This window comes from Dreissena polymorpha, chromosome 2 (assembly GCF_020536995.1).
Source record: "Dreissena polymorpha isolate Duluth1 chromosome 2, UMN_Dpol_1.0, whole genome shotgun sequence".
In the NCBI taxonomy this organism is placed as follows: domain Eukaryota; kingdom Metazoa; phylum Mollusca; class Bivalvia; order Myida; family Dreissenidae; genus Dreissena; species Dreissena polymorpha.
Genome location: NC_068356.1, coordinates 136,039,427 through 136,056,724, shown reverse-complemented (window position 1 = coordinate 136,056,724; position 17,298 = coordinate 136,039,427). Strand labels below are relative to the sequence as shown.

Sequence of the window (17,298 nt, the reverse complement as noted above, 5' to 3'; positions counted from 1 at the left end):
TTTATTTACATGCCCACACGTAATGGGAAACATGATAAATTGCACATGTCCTTCCGTCCGACCACCCGTGGTTAAACGATTGAATAACATTAATGTGTAAATGAATGTAAAGAAATGACTTATGTGTGCGACGACTTTTTGAAGAATACTCTCAATTAGTTTTGTGTAATATGTATATTAAAGCGGGACTGCACGAATTTTATATGTGTTAAATGGTAATAAATTGATACAAAATATGTTACAAGAACACAAAATAAGCAAGAAAAAAAGTAAACATTGAAGACCAATTTCATAAAATGCAGCAAAGACAGATTAGCTCCCCGAGCCGATTGTGACGAAGATATTTCGTACATATGTTCCTACAATAACCGAAGCATTCGTCTTTTTTATGAGGATCGGAGTTAGGTAGTGTTTGTGTGTCGTATAAATAGATATCGTTGCCGGAAATTAAAATGATCCGTAAAAATAAATTTAGATTCACATCGTTCATGCATGATATGCATGCTGTCGAATTTTACTATAATACAGACATTTTCGATTTCAGAATAAAATATCTGGCTTATTTCGCATTTTTCGACACATGTTCTTCTTAACTTTTATCTTAGTTTATATTGAAATATATGTCTTATATGTTTTTTTACACATTTTATATAAATTCACAAAGATTTGACAAAATCGTGCAGTCCCGCTTTAAGAATCACAAAACACGCACTTTTAATGAATACGTACATTATATATGCACTATTTTAAGAAAATATTACGCATCCGCAAATCGACGTTATAAAACCTCGAGTTAATCTCTTAAACTTCTATATTGCATGACCTATGTATGTTTAATTGAACATGTATTTCACTAGTATAATGACTTAAACTGTGTCTATGCAGTGGCCTTATGTGGGGAAATTGATGAATTGAGGTCATTTTCGAGCGTGCGATGCCTACGACGTGAGTTCGGATCATAAATTTCGTTTGTATCGTTCGTCCATCCCGCTTCTTGGGCGGAAAATAAATCGAAATGTGATATAGGGGTCCAAATCATACTTCTTGCTATGATAGAAAGAGGTGGATGGAGTTGCATGGAAGAATGACTCTTAATGGATAAATCCGATTTAAAATGTCGCCAGGATAATGAAGATGTTTTTTTTTCATATTTTACAACAAATTTTGTTTTAAGATGCCACATGGCGCGTATTTACACGAGCACTGCATTTCTTCATTACAGGCGGCATCAACCCGATGTTTCCGGTAGTCAGTGGAAGCGGTAATGGCGGCTGCACGGGCCCGTTCTGTATGGGCGCCGGAAATGGCGGCAGTGGAGGAGCCAGAAGAGGCGGTGGGATATGCGGACCCAGGGGAGTGAGAGATAAATATTGGCGTCCGTTCCTGTTGTTATTGCTGGCAGGACACGAAATTCGCCATAGGTTGTCAAACTGTGACGTCATCGAGCCACGCATTGCAGCTGGGAGAGGCATCACCGGGGAATTAATATACACATGTCCGTTTTGCTCTTCGGATAGAGGGATGTCCTCTGGTTTTTCCGGATCTCCGCCCAACAGCACACCAAAAATTACATATACAGTGACAATAACTTAATTGATGTAAATTGCTGCTTTAATTCAGTATTCGACCAAACGTCCTTGTTTGTAGAAAGTAAATTCAGTCATGGACGCGTAAGGACCTCATACACTTTGAAATGCAAATTAACTCATAAATGAACATTGGGACATTGATCCACAAACATCAACTTGATCTCCTTCACAATGCGAGTTTTTGTCGATTCAGTTGTTGTTAAATATATTCATATTTTTTTTGTTATACTGGCACATTTTCCGTTTTATTGTTATAAAAATTTTCACATAAAAAATTGATTCAACATAGTTCAAAAATACGAGTCAACGAAAAAAGTTACAAAAAATTGATTCAACACGGTTCAAAAATACGAATCAATGAAAAAGTAATTTAAAAAAATAAAAAATAATAATTGTCAAAAGTGTAATGTGTTAAAAGTATAATTTCTGAAAAGTGTAATTTGTATAATGCATGATTTTTGAAACGGTTAATCTGTGACTACTACTACTACTACTTCTTCTACTACTACTTCGACTACTACTACTACTACTACTACTACTACTACTACTACTACCACTACTACGTCTTCTACTACCACTTCGACTACTACTACTACTACTACTACTACTACTACTACTACTACTACTACTACTACTACTACTACTACTACTACAACTTCTACTACTACTACTACTACTACTTCAACTACTACTACTACTACTACTACTACTACTACTACTACTACTACTACTACTACTACTACTACTACTACTACTACTACTACTACTACTACTACTACTACTTTTTCTTCTTCTTCTACTACTACTACTACTACTACTACGACTACTACTACTACTACTACTACTACGACTACTACTACTACTACTCTACTACTACTACTACTACTACTACTACTATACTACTACTACTACTACTGCTGCTGCTACTACTACTAAACTACTACTACTACTACTACTAAACTACTACTACTACTACTAATACTACTACTACTACTACTACTACTACTACTACTACTACTACTACTACTACTACTACTACTACTTCTACTACTATCTACTACTACTACTACTACTACTACTACTACTACTACTACTACTACTACTACACTACTACTATCTACTACTACTACTACTACTACTACTACTACTACTACTACTACTACTACTACTACTACTACTACTACTACTACTACTACTACTACTACTACTACTACTACTACTACTACTACTACTACTACTACTACTACTACTACTACTACTACTACTACTACTACTTACTACTACTACTACTACTACTCTACTACTACTACTACTACTACTACTACTACTACTACTACTACTACTACTACTACTACTACTACTACTACTACTATACTACTACTACTACTACTACTACTACTACTACTACTACTACTTCTACTACTACTACTACTACTACTACTACTACTACTACTACTACTACTACTACTACTACTACTACTACTACTACTACTTACTACTACTACTACTACTACTACTACTACTACTACCATCACTATTTTTCAATCTTACAACTGACGCATACTTTACAATTCAGAGATTCATTTTAAGGCATAGAAGGTAATAGTTGTTCGAAAATACCGTATGTATTGAAATACAACACGCCATTTATTCTTTGTATATGTTAATTAAGTGAATAACAAATTGTGAGTCAAAGGCTGATATTTGCCTAGGTAGATTATTTAGGTCCTTATTTTTATCACAAAATCTCTTTTTAAATCATCGTAGAACGAAAGTAAGGCGCCTAACCCCTGCGTGGGTTACAGTGATTATACATACTTCAATATAAAAATGAGTCACCTAATTTTCTCTGAAACTACATGACCCCGTGGTTTTACAAGCTGAGCTGTTTATTTTCTGCCAATCGAAGGTTATGATATTATTTTTAAAATTTAAATCACATCTTTCTTGTGAAATTTGACAATGTTCATATTAATACACTTCGAAACAACCTGTATGTGCATAGTGGTCATTGTTCAGGTTACAACGACAAGTGCGTGGGACCGGAGCGCTCGGCAAAAGGGGGACAAAGTATGTCGCCTGAATTTGATATCTTCCCGAGAGTTTTGTCGCGTTTGGGCTGATTTGGGCGATTACTTCTAAAAAAGACCAACACTTGTGTGTTTGTGTTTAATCCGAAATATATCTTGACCATTAGACACTTGACAGCAAATTGTTGGTGGTCTCTTTATTTTCTTTATATTTTGAACTCATCGCAACCACTCGAACCCAACATCCTGTTAACCCGCCTCATCCTGCAAATGCGCTAATTTTAGAATTATGAAATACACGCAACTATGTTTTTGTAAATGTATACATAAATATTAATCACACATTGATTCGTTTTACTCGCTCTGTTTTGAAAATTTACTTACTGTTGTTAATATCTTGTTTTTGTGATTATCAGGATTTAACTGACCCTGAAGCAAAACGGTTTTGATTCAGAACAAGTGTTTGGATTGTAGTGAATTGCATAACCAGGCCAGCCAAGTTTTATTCACTGTTCAGCATCCCCATGATGTTTTATAAACTCGCATGTTAGAATTCAAAAGTCGTTAATATACTGTTATTAAACAGTTTTACCATGTATACTTCTAATAGTTGTACATTTTTACCATATTTATTTCGAACAGTTGGGTTATGTAACCCATATTCCTTTGTAAGACCCGCCCCTTCTTGCATTTGTGATTTTTTTCTATATGTCATCACTCTTCTGAACAATTGAAAAATACAGGGGCTTTTGGTGGTTTAATTTTAATTTGAATTATTGATATGAAATCTACATTTAACTTATATGTAATATAATTATCTGTTGAAATGTATATTATTACCTCATTGTACCCAAAATCGAATATAATGATGAAACGATACACCAATGCTTTTGTTGTTTTTAAAAAAGGAAAATAAACGAACAGAAACGACGTGTTATGCAAAAAGATTAAATAGAGGATATTTGTTCATGTCAGTGTAAGATCGTTTGTTATTTCACGAGAGATCATATACAATATATTTTCAAGAATGGCGCAGCTATAAGTGAAAATATTATTGTTCTATGATCACGAGTGAATGTTTCTTTTATGCCCCTTTTTCAAGACAAAATCAACAGCTGTTTCCCTTTCGCTGAAAAGTTACCCTTTCTCCCGTGGCATGCATCAATACATTTCAAAACACAAAATGACGTCATAAGTGTGACGACATGACTTTGAAGCATGTGAAGAAAATTATGAAATAATTACTATTTTAAAACATGCGATACTCCAATGAACAAACACGTAAACTGTACCTATATTGACTTTATCTTTATTGAATTATCTGTATATTTATCCTGATTTTATCGATTATAATCCGATACATTATACTTGCTATTTGACACGTGGCCCTTAATTAACACCACGGTAAGGGACATTATACTTTTTAAGGAAAATGACAGAGTTACATTTCCGTTGTGTTCGACCCTTTCCGTATTTTATTGTTTGACCAGAAAAACCTTCGTACATTCATCAATACATCATGAAGTTGAAGAAAATGTTCAGTATGAACATAATTTAATATGATATTTTTTTCTATTTCAATATTCGTTACCATTGTGTAATAGTTTATTAAAAACCCAATCGGGAATCCTCGGACAATTCCGCCATACCGGCGATGTGATGTGTAGCCCACTGTCCGAAGTGTTCAGATTGTTATAAAACCCGTACGTTCAATAAAAACTCTTTCCGCGGATATGAGCCCTTGTCGTTTTGCAGTCATAACCCTAACATATATGAAGGAAGCAAATTTTCCCTCTAATTGTGTACATTTATGTTAATATGCGGAAACTGATATTGTTAGGCACAGTTATTTTCAATGATTTGTTTTCAATAAAATTTTTGATTCATCGCAACTAGACATATCAACGACGCTGTTACTGACTTGAAGAAAGGACTTTGTTTAAAAAAACATTTTGGTTCCAAATGCAGAGTAACGAATTGTTAAAAACGCTATTTTCACGACTACATAAAACATTGACACAGTAAACATCGCGGGAATATTACGTTTGTTTATTCCGAGGAACGAACACAAAACTACATTCTGCGTGGAATGTTCGGTAAGGCCTTTAAATAATTAATTCATATGGTTTGTTTACGATATATTTACTTATAGGCCATTACCTTTTACCACAGCACGACACTATGATAATTCGTGCCACTACCAGTTCGTGCCTCTGATATTTGTGTAGGGAGGCATTGGACGTTTCGTCCCACTGATAATATATAGACTGATAGGTGTGAAAAATACCGTATGGATGTGAATCACAACGAGACGTATATTTAGTATTTACTGTTAATTACATAAAATGACGTCGGAAATTTACCTTTTGCTTTAGAAAGCTTATGCTTTATCGTTGAAGTTCTTCTTGAATGCTCTGAGCGTTTATGAGTACATACGTACAGCTCATAGTTCTTTTTGTTCAAAGGCAAAAACAATGTAAAAAAATATGTATCACGAATGTCTATAAAATCGAGTTCAATCAACCTAATACATTGTTACAAACACAATATATGTTGCAATCGACATCAATTTGCGTGTATTTTGTTGAGAAATGCTCAAAACATAAACTTGATAACGAATCGTTTATGGCGAAAGATGTGAATTATCGATTAGAGCAAAGCAAAAGAAAAGGTTACATTGCACAAATTCAGGGGTTTTTCAGCACTGTCTGCGCCTCCGGACAACGGAGGCACTCCCAAAGCAAACGGACCCGATCCCAAACCGAAATTTAAAAAAAAAATCCCAATTTCCAAAAAAAAAAAAAAAAAAAAAAAAAAAAATTTTTTTTTTTTTTTTTTTAAGAATGAAGTGTCTTATAACTTGTGTGACTAACCAGTGTTTGTTTTGGTCACAAATATTTGCTATAAGGTTTTGACTGTTCAATTCTTATCACAGAGTGTAACTGTAACTGAAAAACAAAACTGCAGCAATTGAATTAACGTTGAACATGCCCAATATTGCGTCTGTTTACATGAAGAAGACAAAATAACCAAATAAAAACAAATTTATTTGTTAAACCACTGAATTATTTAAGCATGATTAATTCACAATTTTTTCCCAAATGAGCCGTTTCATCGAAGCAAAAATTCCCAAAATGACCAATTTTGTCGATAAAAAATTCCCAATTTGGTCAGACTCCTTTTCCCAAAATAGGCAGAAAAACCCCTGAAATTGTTTTCACCGTAGAATCTGACGATCTGGTCTTATGGTAGCAGTTGAAATTGTATTGTGTATAACAGTGTAGTTTGAATTAGGACACATTCTTATGACTGTATTCTCGCTGCAATCGGATAAGTGTCATGTTCCATTAGTAAGTTGAATAATATCGGGCGTATGTTTGCATTGTAAACAAGTTGTTATTAAAATAAAGATAAAATGTTGTGTTGGTGTAACTTTTACTATTTTACTAAGTGAATGAGGTTTGAAATGCTATGAAAGACTTGCTGCATCAATTAAGATTATTTAAAGGGGCCTTTTCAAAGATTTTGGAATGTTTTGAAGTTTGTCATTAAATGCTTTATAATGATAAATGTAAACATTAAATTTTAAAAGCTCCAGTAAAAAATCCAAAATAAAATTTAAAAAAGGAAAAAAAGTAGCCCGCAGCAGGGCTGGAACCAGTGACCCCCGGAATCCTGCAGTAAAAACGATTAGCCAACTGAGCTATCTTGCCAAGCATACATAAGATGCGTATTTTATACATTATATAAGCAATCTTCGTAGTTTCACAAATTTCAACGACAACAACAGAACTCTCCAAATTATTCAATCGTTTCGCGTTGCAACGCTTTATAATTTTTAGGTTTTTAAATCGTCAAAAGATGCATATAATGGCTATATTAGGCCATGGCAAATGTTCAGTAATACTGTTTCCTCTCAAATATCTGAAACAACTTTTTTCAATTTTGTCAATTTACCAAACCGTAAATAGATCCCTTTAATATGCATGTACACATAGACAAATATTGCAGACATACACACACGCAAAGTATAAAGTAATTGAAAAAAGAAACACCATAAAATAAACTTAACAAATAAAACAAGAAAGAATAAAGAATGAATATGCATTGTTATAATGAAATATAAACACATACAGCTAATAGATTTACAGAAAGCGAAATCCTAAGCAAGATCGAGGGACACCACACATAATCAATTGGTCCCTGTCGGCTCAGGTACTACTTATAAAGTACCCCCATGTACCCTTAGGTAAACTACCATGTTCCCGGGTACGAATTATACGCTTAAAGGCACCATACACTATTTTCCATACACCAGGTTCCGTGTAGTAAACTTTAAAGTACCCTGGGTACCATATACACGCATACAGCTGATAAATTTACATATATTTCCCTGTGTGTGAGCGTGCTTATTGAAAGCGAAAGACTTAGCACGATCGCGGGACACCTCACATAATTGATGCTCAACTGTTAATTGTCGGCTCAGGTACTACTTCAAAGTACCCTGTGTACTATTAGTATTAGGTATACTACAATGTTACCCAGGTACGGATAATACGCTTAAAGGCACTCGGCGAGATTCCAAGGCACTTTTAGTACAGTTTCCATACACCGGATACTTTGTAGTAGCCTAAGCACGATCGAGGGACACCACACATAATTTACGCTCAATTGGTCATTGTCGGCTCAGGTACTACTTAAAAGTACCCTGGGTACTCAGAAGTATTCTACAATGTACCCTTGATAAGGAAAATACGCACCCGGTCATACTACGGAAGACTTTTTAGAACTGGTATAATATACTAATATATTTTCTGTACCCCGCATACTTTGCAGTATATTTTTTAATTACCCCGGGTATTTTGAAGTAGTATCTGAGCCGACAATAACCAATCAAGCATACTTTACTATTGCTTATATAATTATCATTATATATTTCGAGTCCGCATTAAAGACGTACATTTAGTTGACAGGTGGTAATGTATTTGTTCATTTGTTTACCATATGAGTGTTTTGGTATATACATGTATTGAAATACCTGAATTGTGTATGATAAATCTAGTAGGAGATGATTGTGGTTTTCTACAAAATTTACCGGTACATTATTAAATAAAACATGTGGTTGGGGAACAGCATGGTGTGATAAAAACAACATAGCCATGGTTTTATGTAGATTAAAATCTACAAGCCATAGTTTTGCCCAGTTACTTATAACTTGTAGGTCATGGTTCAGAACAATTTCAATGTTATATATATATTTGAGGTAGTACATTAGAGGGAAGTGTCATCGGCAAAAAGGCGGGCAGTACATTTAAGGTGCTTGACTATGTCGTTTACGTAAACAAGAAAAAATAATGGGCCTAGAACATATCCCTGTGGAACACCGGCATTAAGCTCTAACGTTTGAGATATTGATGCACCTACCACGACTTTTTGAATGCAACTCCCTTGATAACTTTTTATCCAATTAATTAAATTACCATCAAATCCATTTTGTTTAAGTGTGAAGAGTAGTCCTGTGTGTCAGACGCGGTCGAACGCTTTAGAAATATCACAGAAAACCATGCATGTGAGTTTCTTTTCATCAATACCTTTCGTTATTCGATCAAAAATGTCGATTAATTGAGCGACCGTGGAGTGACCTTTTAAGAAGCCCGACTGGTTGGAGTATATAAGTTTGTTAGCAAGAAGGTGGTTGTATAAATGTTTATAAACTATCCTCTCCATCAGCTTGCCTACGCAACTTAACAATGAGATAGGACGGTCGTTGGAAGGATTATTCGGTTTCCCCTTTTTAAATAGAGGCATTACAATCGCTTCTTTCCATTGGGCGGGATATGTACTTTCGTTTAGTGATTTGTAAAAGAGGATACAAAAAGGCTAAGCAATAGAATTACACGTTTTCTTAATGACAATATGACTTATAACGTCACAACCGACGGCTTTATTGGTTATTAAGCATTTAATAACATCTATAATTTCCGATTCTGATATGGGCAGGTTATATAATTTTGCGTTAGAGATATCTGAGAATTGTGGAAGAACACCGGCTGAGTCATTCAACGACGCAATGGAGGCAAAGTATCTGTTAAAACAGTTTGACTTGTCAGTATCTGACAAATGTACGATAAGATTGCCGTCAGAGTCCGTTGACTGTAAAGGTGGTATCGAATTCGGGTGAGAATTTGTTTTTATTAGTTGCTTTAGTGTTTTCCAATATTTTTTGGATTTGAAGTATTTGGTTCATCACGAGATGTTTCTAGGTTAGAATAAAACTATTCTTCCGAATGTTTTGTCATGTTAATAACCTTATTTCGAAGTTGTTTATATTTATTCCAGTTAGAAGAAGTAGGATTCTCTATGGATATGTGTTTTTGTCTATCTCGTTTACGAGCCATTGTTCTAATAGAAGAATCATACCATGGTTTGTCATGAAGGCGCACTGTGACAAGTTTATTTGGAATGCAAAGTTTTATAAGTTCGATAAGTTTGTTCGGAAACATAACAGTTGCTTCATTTACATTAGAATCATGGATAAATTCCCATTTGTACATGTAATAAGATTGTTTAGTCGATCGAAATCGGCATATTTATACAACCAAATGTTTCGTTGAATCGGTTTGCTGTTTATTAAAGGAATTGTAACATGAATGGTAGAAGCATGATGGTCACTAACAGTTTGAGGGATAACTATTACTTCACTGTTCAAGCATGAAATGGTATCCGAGACTAATATCGGATCAATTAGTGTAGCAGTATTTGCGGTGACCCTTGTCGCTTGAGAGATAACGTTGTGCATGTTATACAGGGATACTGATTGAGAGAGGCAAGCATTGTGTTTAAATTGGTCTTCATTTATGTCCCCAAGCATGATGACGTTCTTGTTTAAATCAAGCGCTTTATCAATCATGATTTCAAACTCATTCCTTGTTACTTAATCACAATAACCTCCCCTCCAATAATCAAGGTGGAAAGGCAAACAATAACAGAAAGAAATATTTTAATGCGAAACCGGTCGGAGCGATTCGTAGCTATAAGACGAATCTCGACATTAAATGGTACATTTCACATGCATTGACAAAATTAAATACCATGACATAAACAGCGAACACAATAACAAATATTGTCGTCGATTTGATTTGTTTCCCTCCGTCAGTTGTGGGTGTTCGTGTTTTGGTTTTATTTTTCCATCTGTTTTTTTTTTCAAAGGCAGAGAAACATTGACAAAACTAGAATATATCCGGTAACTGTGTCTAAAACGTTAAATACATTAGGATTTACGTCGCCAATGTTTGTGGTTTCGGTTTTGTTATCCTCGCTAAATTAATTTATCCAACACTTACCTAGTTGTCTCAATGTACTGACCAGTTATTTCTACAATGACGGTGTACGGAGTCGGATTCTTGTTATACTTGTCTGTTGCCACAACCGAGAGTTGGAACGAGTTGTTAGGGTACGAATGAAGACCCGCGTTCGTTACTATGGTTCCATCTAGAATTGCGCAATAGATTATGCTTGTACACAAGCTATCATTAATTATTTGAAGATTTATGCGGCAAATACCATCTGTTTTTAAGATATGAAAATGAAGATAGTTGTACGCAATATAATAAATATTAGTACAATACATTTTCAAATTTTACCGAACCACAAAAAAGTAAAGAAAGCAATTTAAGCAAATTCAATAGGCGGAGACTATAGAGTACCGCCGTTGTAATTGATAATTCGTATATACTTCAATAAATAACCTTTTTATGGACACTTTACATCGTAGATTTTGGATTTGGGGAAAAAAAAAAAATCGCGTCGCTGTGTTGAACGCATTTTTTCAAATTCAAAAAATACAGAATTTATGTGCTAACGAAATAGTCATTTTTATGACGTAATTGTGTGCTGACGAAAATAAATTGGTCAACCCACGGAATCATTAAAAAAAAAAATATTAAAATACTTTTACAGTGAATGGCTTTTTGTGATACATTATTCAGTGCATTTATGTTAACTCGTATTCCCCAAAAGCTAATTTTTGAATTGAACCACTTATTATGGTTATTAAATCTAAAGCACACTCTTAGATCAACTATGGGGCGTTTCCATAACAGGGCGGAAACCTTTATACACTTCGTTACCGCGTAAATGATTCACTCCGCGTAAAATGCTTACTGAACAACCTACTCGGAGACATGATGAATGGGCACGTGGCATTCGGGGTACAGGACAGCATACTGTAGATGACGTTATCGTTTTCCACGTCACTTCCGGTAGCGGTAAACACGGTGTCGGTAGCGCTGAAGTCTTTTGCGACGAGGCTAAGTTCTGTAATAGGCAACCCTATGACGACAGGTAAAATCGTTTGAAGACTCAATAAAACGGTTTGAAGATTCTTAAAGCAACTCAATGGCATCGTGATCCAAAATAAGGTTGATTCTATAAAACTAGTCCTCCGAACAGGCTTATCAAGGACGAAACTTTCCGCTGTTATTGTGTTTTTCGTTTAAAGAACTTCAAATCCGGTGCCAGCGCAAAGTGTCGTCCCTTATAAAGCTGTGCGGACTGCACAGGCTTTTCCGGGAAAGCACTAAACGCACATGCATTGAGACACGTTCTCCTAGAGCGAGGATAATTAAATACAATGTCTGTAAAACTATGTAAAACAGGAAATCTCATGGTAAAAATAAAAAAGCTCATTGGGTAAATCTTATGTGTTTGATATGGAAAATTTCAGAAAGAATTTGTTATAAGAAATTCTAACATCTTTTGCTTGCACCAATATAAAATGTTAGTCATATAGGCAGATGGGATAATCACGTGACAAACATGATGGCGACGTTCATGCCTTGACATGTAGTTTACGATGTCGTATACTACGGAATCCTTTGAACAGTACAAATAGTGTGCGTCGCCGCGACTGCCGCGCAAACTATCGTGTATTGCTTCGTGTGTCTAGTGTCGCCCTTTGAACACGACACACGAAGCGAATCACGATATTTTTCGCGACAGTCTCGGCAACGCACCATATTTTTCGCGCCAGTCGCGGCAACGTACGATATTTTTCGCGACAGTCGCGGCGACGCACGATATATTTAACACGATATATTGCCTTTTGGACTACCTACACAAACGCGATATATCGTGTTAAATATATCGTGCGTCACCGAGACTGTCGCGCAAAATATCGTGTATCACTTTGTGTGTCTAGTGTCGCCTTTGCTGAAAGAAGGGCGAGATTATACTAGTAGATGGCATTATCCGGATTCCGTAGTATACCATTTATTACGTTTGTTAATTGTTAAAATGTCCCTCACTTTCCAGCCATATCGGCAATAAATGGATAAGCGTGAATAACGTATTAATATTCGCGCTATACATCGACTTTACGCTGTGAAATGTCTTAGCGGGTCACAAAAGTACAGCCCCTGCCCTCTTGCTGATATGGTAGGAAAGTGAGCGGCATTTAAACAATTAATACAAGTATTAAAGCGTATAAAACGGCGAAAAATTCCTGTCTCGGCATGGACGTCACCATCTTTTTTGTCACGTGATTACCATATCGTATAAGGCACACAAAGCTGTTTAAACGATTTTAATTAAAACAAACCGTAAGACGTTATATCGGGAGACTAAAGGAATTATATTAAATCAATAAATTTCATAAACACGTTTTAATTTTAACAATCACGTTTTTTTTTGGATATCTTAAACATAAATCATGTTTCGGCCATAGCTGTCATCAGTAGTATGATTCGAAGCATAAACACAAGAAGTGACGTCAACGTAATACAGTAAAGTAACGTCGTTTGGCAAACAAAAAGACATAATGCGCAATACAAAGATGGATCAAAGTTGATACAATACTATATAAGTAATACTAGAATTTATTTTTAAAGTATCTAAATAACGCTGCAGAATTCTCGCAAGGCGTCCTTAATCAAGCATATGTTGTTCGGCTTACTGCTAAGGTTGTCGCTCGTCGGTGCTCTGTTATCGTTAATATGGACGGTGAAAATCTTCTCCGCCCCTTTGACCCCTGCGGCGTCGCTGTACTCAATGTGCAGGTTGTAAAAGGGGTTCGTGTCGTAGCTAAGCGACCGCCCCGCAACCGCCTCGCTGACGTAGTATATCACCCATACTGAAAGAAATCGTGCAGTCGTAAAGACGTCATAAATATGGGACATTCTCAAGAAAACATGTTTATTTATTTCAATTTACTGGCATGTCTTCAAAAGAATGTATGTTTTGTATTATCTGCAAACGCATGTTTGTTTTTGTACAGACAAGTTACTGATGCTTACATCAAATAAACTGTCCTATTCTGTTCTATAAATATACTTCAATTTTGTCTTTTGGCGATTTTAATATTATACATACTGAAAATAGTGGATATGGCGTCATAAAGAAGTTGTTTAAATAAGTAGAACTTGAATGACGTCACTAGATGCAAGAATATGATAATTACTGAAAGGTAATACTTATAACGTAAACTGACGACATAAAAATACTGTTTATACTGAAATTATGTTCATCAATGTTTCTAAAGATAGAAGAAAAATGTAAGCCTATCCTGTATGTATAGATGGACGTGGCGTAATGGATATTGTGTCCGCTTAGCGACTGAGAGGTCATGGGTTCGAATACCACTGCGGAAGCTTTCTTTTGATCCCCAGTCTCAGAGACACCAAGTTACGCAGAAAACAAACTCAATAGCGTTTAATTAAGCGTGAGGTGTTTTATGCAGTAGAGCCAAAATAAATAGGTATATACTGTTTTAAAACTTTTGTGGCGGGCTCGTATTTGACGTTAAACTCGTTATACGTCGGTGACGTTTAAACGCAGTCAGCCGCGTCCTCCGCTAACGTCAACGTCGTGAGTAGCTTTTCCGCAGTCTGCCACTCGTCCAGAGTAGACGCCGTCGGCAAACTCGTTATCTTTGGACCCTTAAATGATACAGTATACATTGGGTTTCGTTTGGAACTTGACTAAACCCATTTATGCCTAGAGTCTTTAAAAAGGCATTGGCAAACAGCGTAGATCCAGATGAGACGCCGCTTGATGCGGCGTCTCATCTGGGTCTGCGCTGTTTGCTTAAAGGAATTTCTGTAAGAAATATTCTAAATATAGAAATAAATATACTCGACATCCCTATTTTTGAAAATAAATTGATCCAATTTAGAAGGATGGGAGAGTCCACTAGGCATAAATGGGTAAATGTATTTGCTTGAAGTGTCGTTTCGTGCACAGGCACTGTCTAATCTTGAACGACACTTAATGCGCATGCATTAAAACCAATTTTATCAGAAAAACGCTCTCGTGAGGATGTACAAATCAACGTTAATCGCGACGTAAATATCAACGTTTCTTACGACGTAAATATCAACGTTATTCACGACGTAAATATCAACGCTACTCACGACGTAAATATCAAGATTTACTCAACACGTAAATATCAACGTTACTCAATACGTTAATATCAACGTTACTCACGACGTTTTAGACTTTGACGACGTAAGGCCGTGGTTTGAAGAAGGTCGTCAGTGCACGTGACGTCAAGATTATACGTTGCCTTTGTCTCAAAGTCCAGAGCTCCAGCCGTCTTTACGATTTGGTTGCCTGAAAGACGTCTGTGCGTGAGCTTATATACGTCTTTTTCTGCGAAAACTGGACTTAATGCACGTGCTAAAGCGTCACCTCAGATCAGCCTATGCAGTTCCCACAGGCTTATCAGGGACGACACTGTCCACCTGAACTGGATTTTTGATAAAGAGGCTTCCTTTAAACAAAACAAATAAATACCATAAAAGCGCAATTCATGGAATAATGAATTTGGGAAACGCATGAGGAAAACGCGTCGTTTATTTTCAGATGTGTTTGTGTTAAATTCGTAAATCGATCGACCCAAGAAATCAAAGAAAATTAATACCCTACAAAAAATAATGATTCTACACTAATACGAGAGATCATGAACTAACCAGTGACGGCGAATGGTCCTCCGTCAGCGCTCGTCATTGAGCAGGTGGCATCAGACTTATCGAAAGTAACAAAATCCAACGTCTTTAACGTCAACGTTCCGCTGACGTCCTCGTCGACGTCACTGGAACCACAAGGATTAGTAATCAACGGTGCCTACGGAAAAATTGTAAAACGTCATCCCAGATACGCATGTGCAATCCGCACAGGCCAATCTGTGACGAAACTTTCATCATAAGGTGGATTTTCGTTCAGAGATGACCCCGTTTTCCCAGAGCGAGATACATATAAAAGATATGAGTTGGTTCTGGTCGATAATTTTTATTTGAATAATTAGTATTTACGAATAGTGCAACCGCGTTCAATTCATAGAAACATTTATTAATTAGCATTTATTGACAAACATTACTTCCTTGCAATATAGCCACATCTCAGTTAAAATATTCACCAATGAGAATGCAATTAACATCTCACCTTACTTAGAACTTAAACCCAGCATATGACAAACTTTAAAAGGCTTTAACATGCACACTTCTGTTTCTCTAGAGCGATGAAAAAGAGGCCCTTGACTTACCGTATTGATGATGTTCACAATCAGCGTCTCTCTGACGGTGGACACGGAGTCGCCGCACGTGTTCTCGGCGTTCACGGCTCCGGAACTTTTGAAATCGAATCCGCCCGGATTATGGGCGTACACCAGGTACTCTGCATGGAGATGCAAACACTGCTAAATTGGTCGTTGTCGGCTCATGTCCTACTTAAAAGTACCCCGGGTACTCGTAAGTACTCTCGTAAGTTATAAAATATGCACAAACTACCGGTACACAAAATAAACATACACACACACAAATAATGCATCGTTTCTATCCCTTATGATTAAAGTGATAAGATCAACACACGCTATAATTAAAGTGACATTTATATTGTTTTACCGGAACTATTTTTTTTACAAATAGCGTGTGTGTTATTTTACTAATATAATAATTTGTAAATTGCATAAAGTAAAAAGAAAATTCGTTGCATTCTGTGAAAATTGATTTTTATTCACTCATGATCATAGAAAACAATATTTTTATTGATCACTCGTGAATTAAAATCGATATTTCCCAAATCCAACAAATACCCTATATATATATATATATATATATATATATATATATATATATATATATATATATATATATATATAATCAATGACGTAAATGGTGACGTCACGTACGAGTATTTTGCGGTGTCACAGTACTTTGCTCATGCCCGCGGCAAACGCAGTATCGCTCAAGTAACATGGTTGAACTTGAAATAAACATAAAGAAGATCTTAGACGTAATTTTTTATATTAAAACGACATAGTTTTACCCTTTGAGTACAAAAAAAGAAGAAATCCACCTTCGTAGCGTTACGTTTTGTTGACAAAGTGTGATTTTCTATTGACGCAATTATCTTTTTACACATAAACAACATTTTGATACAACTTAATTTGACGAAAACAATCCGAAGAAAGTGTAATTAAAAAAATAAAAATATCACACTTTTGCTAGAAACATAGAACGCATTGGGTTTAGTAACAATACATTGAGCAATTGATCGACGGAATAGTCTTCCGAAACTTGTGAGCGATCGAGCGCAATACAAGTACAGTGGTATTTAATTTGCGATATTAGAGGTGAGCGTAAGGTGCAAAATAACAAAAGTCATTGTGTAAGTATTTGCTGATC

The 17,298-nt window shown here is 35.8% G+C and overlaps 1 protein-coding gene across 1 annotated transcript; it reads right to left on the bottom strand.

Moving 5' to 3' along the window:
• Positions 1-13,578: 13,578 nt before the first annotated feature.
• Positions 13,579-16,869, bottom strand: LOC127870103 (uncharacterized). Its single transcript, XM_052412761.1, has 6 exons — positions 16,803-16,869; positions 16,158-16,288; positions 15,586-15,739; positions 15,101-15,226; positions 14,381-14,553; positions 13,579-13,748 (listed from the first exon to the last, which is right to left on the bottom strand). Exons 1-5 carry the CDS (start codon positions 16,867-16,869, stop codon positions 14,453-14,455), a joined length of 579 nt encoding a protein of 192 aa, XP_052268721.1. The 3' UTR covers positions 13,579-13,748; positions 14,381-14,452.
• Positions 16,870-17,298: the final 429 nt, after the last annotated feature.

Bases quoted from the DNA above. Each gene is read 5' to 3' on its own strand.
- LOC127870103 (XM_052412761.1), bottom strand. From the start codon at position 16,869: ATGTTACTTGAGCGATACTGCGTTTGCCGCGGGCATGAGCAAAGTACT. The intron at 16,289-16,802 runs GTACGTGACGTC...ATCTCCATGCAG, and splicing joins TGTGACACCGCAAAATACTC to AGTACCTGGTGTACGCCCAT. The intron at 15,740-16,157 runs GTAAGTCAAGGG...ATTTTTCCGTAG, and splicing joins TTGTGAACATCATCAATACG to GCACCGTTGATTACTAATCC.